Below are 4,884 nucleotides of genomic sequence, written 5' to 3' on the forward strand. Positions count from 1 at the left end.
TAATTCTGTATTCTAGTTCAACTTTTTTAACATGAAATTCCTAACAACTAATAATTTCAAATTTTCAAATTCGTTAACACTTAGAATAAAACTTAATTATAGATCCTATCTAATTTCTTTTAGTGTTTCCAGGAATACAAATTGCAATAATAATTTCACAACGAAAAAAGAGAAACAAATAGTATACGCGTAAATTTAATGCTAGCTTTTTCCTAGCAAAATATCTTCAACTGTACCTAAAAGCCTTAAAGCTTTAGCCCATATCTCTTCCTCTTCGATCACTACATATATAGCTTTCCTCATTTCACATTTTGATCATCCAATCCATCTTTCTCATTCATACTCTCTCACACTCCATTTTCCATAACAATTACTTTCCCCAAATTTTCTAGCTTCAATGACACACAACACACTCTCTATAATGAATACATGGATAGTATTAGTGGCGTTAGTTTTGAGTTATGGAATTGGAAATTATGCACAACAACAAGTACCTTGCTATTTCATATTTGGAGACTCTTTGGTTGATAATGGTAACAACAACCAGCTGACTTCTATAGCTAAAGCTAATTACGCTCCTTATGGAATTGACTTTCCTGCCGGACCAACTGGAAGATTTTCTAATGGCAAAACTTCTGTTGATGTAATTGGTGAGTCAGATTCTGCTTTTTTATTTGGTGAATAACTGAATATGCATGAAATGCAAGTAAATAATTGTCTTGTCTAACAGCTGAGCAATTGGGATTCAACGGTTACATATCTTCTTATGCATCCGCTAGAGGCCGAGACATACTCAGAGGAGTCAATTATGCTTCCGCAGCTGCTGGAATTAGAGAGGAAACTGGACAACAATTGGTACCTATTTTTCATTCTAATCTCACATTTTTTTTAATCATTTTTCTAACAACATTGTTTCTAATTTGTAGGGACAAAGAATTAGTTTTAGAGGTCAAGTGGTAAATTACCAAAGGACAGTGTCTCAGTTAGTAAATAATTTTGGAGATGAGACTACAACTGCAAATTATCTAAGCAAATGCATTTATACAATTGGATTGGGAAGTAATGATTACCTTAACAACTATTTCATGCCTCAAATCTATTCTAGCAGTAGACAATTCACGCCACAACAGTATGCTGATGTTCTTCTTCAAGCATATGCTCAACAGCTCAGGGTTAGTTACTCCCTTGTTTTCTTTTTCGTTGTGTAGTAATAATATGCTCAACTTTTGTGTTTGTGATTCAGATTCTATATAACTACGGAGCAAGAAAAATGGCATTATTTGGAGTTGGTCAAATAGGTTGCAGTCCAAGTGAATTGGCTCAAAACAGCCCTGATGGTAGAACATGTGTTGCTAGAATCAATTCTGCAAATCAATTATTCAACAATGGATTAAAATCTCTTGTTGATCAATTCAATAACCAATTTCCTGATGCAAGATTCATCTATGTAAATGTTTATGGTATCTTTGGAGACATCATAAGCAACCCATCGGCCTATGGCTTCAGAGTAACAAATGCTGGATGTTGTGGTGTGGGAAGGAACAATGGTCAAATTACATGTCTGCCCCTACAACCTGCATGTAGGGATAGAAATGGTTACTTGTTTTGGGATGCATTTCATCCAACAGAAGCTGGAAACACAGTTATTGGTAAAAGAGCTTACAATGCTCAATCTGCATCCGATGCTTACCCTTTCGATATCAATCACTTGGCACAAATCTAATCAATGTTTTGTGGTGCCACAAATAATGTGTTGTTCATTTGATAACGTCAAAAAGGCGTTTTATTTTTCCTATTTTTCTTGTGTGACAAGTTAAGTGTAATTTGTCTAATACAACTTTTGTAATACTTGCATTTTGTCGGAAATAGAAAGCTCCAATTCAAGAATACTATGCAAAACCAAAAGTAACTGCCTCAATTAAATAAAAAACAAACAGTTCGAAGACAAAAGTCAAGATTAAAATATGAACAAGTTGATGGTTACACTACTACATAAATAGCATTAAATAACATTTAATGTGTAACATTAGAAACATGTTACTAATTAACTTCTTCCGATAAATTTTGTAAAAAAATGTTAGCCCAATCCGTAACACTATTTTTAATTGAACTTTCCAATAAATGCATTTTTGATCGAAAAAATTATTCAATTATTTGATTTTGATTTCTTAAGTTTGTCTCATTTGATATTTGGTTGATAGTCTTAGTAGGTTAAACTTTAGGTAACATTTAAAAAATTAAACCACCACAATGTAATATTGAAAAAAATAAATTTGTTAATATGGTAAGAAAAGAAAATACTCCGGTCTTGACGAGTCCTTATGCTTGAGAAAGTATACAGTGGTATAATTGAAAAAGGTCATGTGAGTGTGGGGCAAAAGATATACCTTAGTCCATTGTTCTTCACAAGTTTCTCTTTCATTAGTTCTAGCGCCCCTTGTTTAGATATATCACATGAATTTTTAACATCTTCGTCCATCGTGTGGAATCCTGCGTGAGATGTTAATTCGGTCACCGAATATTAAAAAGGAGATCGTGGTCTTATTTAATAGAATACAATGACCATAGTCAATACAAAAATATACTTTTACAATAACAAATATACTTTTACAATAACTTAATATGTTGTTAAAAATTGTTTTTGTCAACTATACAAATTATTACTATATCTTTTATATCTCAACCACAAAAATAATCAGTATAAATTAGATTTCCCAATAATTTATATTATTTAAAAATATATAATATATAATTATATTTTTTAATTTCTTAAAAATGATTCACATTTTTAATTTATACCATTACTATGATTTTACAACATAAATCACAACCCTATTAATGTATAAGACTTTAAGATATACATATAAAATGAGGAGTTTAAAATAAAGAATCCATAGTATCTAAGAATAGATTGAATATCTCGTTAACTATTTTACAATATTAACTATTGTGATTCTTAGACATGACTCTCATGAGTTCATGTTCGTCACCCTTAACTTAGTAGTTATCATAATTCTTACACAAAGAAAATATATAAGCATAAACAGAAAGAAAACCAAAAAGAAAATTGGAGAGTTATAAACTTTCATATATCTATATAGTTTGTATGGAAGTCCACTTGCTAGCAATGCTTATGCGTCATTCCGTTTTCAATTCAATACTCCCCAAATAAACTACTTTATGATGTGAACATGAGAAAGCTTTCATACTCCCTTGATACTAGTCACATGATATAACCAATTTTGTTTGTTCCGAATATGAAGTGATTTAACTTCACAGAAGTTATTGCATCATGACAGAATAAACAAAATTAAATTGTCTCAAGATATATTATATACAATAAATATTACATGATTGGGCCTCAAACGAAGAACAATGAACACATAACCATAATGAAAGATTATATTAACAGTATCAATCATATTTGTTGGCTTATAATTTAGAGCCGTTTGTTTTAAAAAAAAAAATTAATTTTTAAAAATGGATTTTACAAAAATGTTTTTTAAAATATTACAATTTTTTTAAATTTATCTTTTATAAATTAAAAAGAGTTTAATTGAAATACACTGACAGTGTAAAATGATTTTACACCGTCAGTTAATCATAGACGTCGGATATTAAAAGAAGTTTGACTTTTATTTTAAAAATCTATAAAGTAATACAAACAGATGATGCTGATTAATCGACGGTGTAAAACTTTTTATATTGACAGTGTATAGTAATTAATCTCAATTAAAAAATAAATTTTGACATTCTATAATATAAATATAAATTATTGAAAATTAAAACATAGTCAAAATCTTAATTTTTAAAAAAAATATATTTAAAAAATTATTTAAAATAGTTTCAAAATTAAGGAATTAAATGATTTTTTGAAATTTTGATATAAAAAAAAATCATTAAACGGTTGAAATGCATAAAATAAAATTTTAAGAATAACAATTCAAATCAAATTTTTATTTGCAATTTCTTTTTTAAATTTTTGTATAAATTTCTTTTACATCAAAATATATAATATTATAAAAATTATTTTAAAAAATAAATAAAACAAATGAGCCTTATTCAAAAACACAAATCAACTTATTTTGCCAAAAGCCTTGTTACCAATATCAATCAACTTCTGTCTTCAACATATACAGCAAATAATAAATATTAACTGATTGGGCCTAAAACAAAAAACAATGATACATAAGTCTAGGGTATTTTCTTTTTTTATGATTCAAAGCGTAGTGAAAGCTTTTCTTTTTGATGATTCAAAGCCTAGTGAATCCTTTTGTTATTAGTAATGTCTGCTGGCTCATATGGTAGATATAATAGTGGAAGGATTCCGTAAAGTAAATCCAGTTTGATTTCGCTTCTCCAAATCAAATGCCATAACTATTATGTTATCGAACACAATAGCATTTTTCCAACGAGAAAAACTTTCTTTGGCTTAACTTTCTTCCCTCCATTTGCATCGAGCTTCAATTGTTTAATACTCTGCATAAGATATATTCATTTTTCGAATTTATATCCAATTATCTACTTATTGAAGCTAATTATTATTATTATGAGTGTGGTATTTGGATCGAACTCTACCTTAATAAGGTTAGTTTCATGGTTCAACAGTACTCGAAGATGTGCATGTTGTAATCGAAGTATGTTCTTGCATGCAAATGTCGAAATATGTTAGCTTGTTATTTAAGTTAGTATGTCGAATTGAGTCGGTTGTTGAGTCAGTTTTTTAGTATGTTACTTGAAAACTATGGTTTATTTTTCTTATAAATAACATGTTAATCATCACTCTCTCATCAATCCATGATAATCCTAATTAGAGAGAAAAAATGGTGTGGTTGAGATTCAGTTGTAAATATTGTTTCCTAATGAGTAATTCAAACAAGAATC

The 4,884-nt window shown here is 29.0% G+C and overlaps 1 protein-coding gene across 1 annotated transcript; it reads left to right on the plus strand.

The window, feature by feature from the left end:
* Positions 1 to 263: 263 nt before the first annotated feature.
* LOC127080176 (GDSL esterase/lipase At1g29670) lies at positions 264 to 1,887 on the plus strand. Its single transcript, XM_051020511.1, has 4 exons — positions 264 to 650; positions 731 to 855; positions 927 to 1,172; positions 1,244 to 1,887. The coding sequence occupies exons 1-4, from the start codon at positions 398 to 400 to the stop codon at positions 1,721 to 1,723; spliced, it is 1,104 nt and encodes a 367-aa protein (XP_050876468.1). The 5' UTR covers positions 264 to 397; the 3' UTR covers positions 1,724 to 1,887.
* Positions 1,888 to 4,884: the final 2,997 nt, after the last annotated feature.

This window comes from Lathyrus oleraceus, chromosome 1 (assembly GCF_024323335.1).
Source record: "Lathyrus oleraceus cultivar Zhongwan6 chromosome 1, CAAS_Psat_ZW6_1.0, whole genome shotgun sequence".
NCBI classification, from domain to species: Eukaryota; Viridiplantae; Streptophyta; class Magnoliopsida; order Fabales; family Fabaceae; genus Lathyrus; species Lathyrus oleraceus.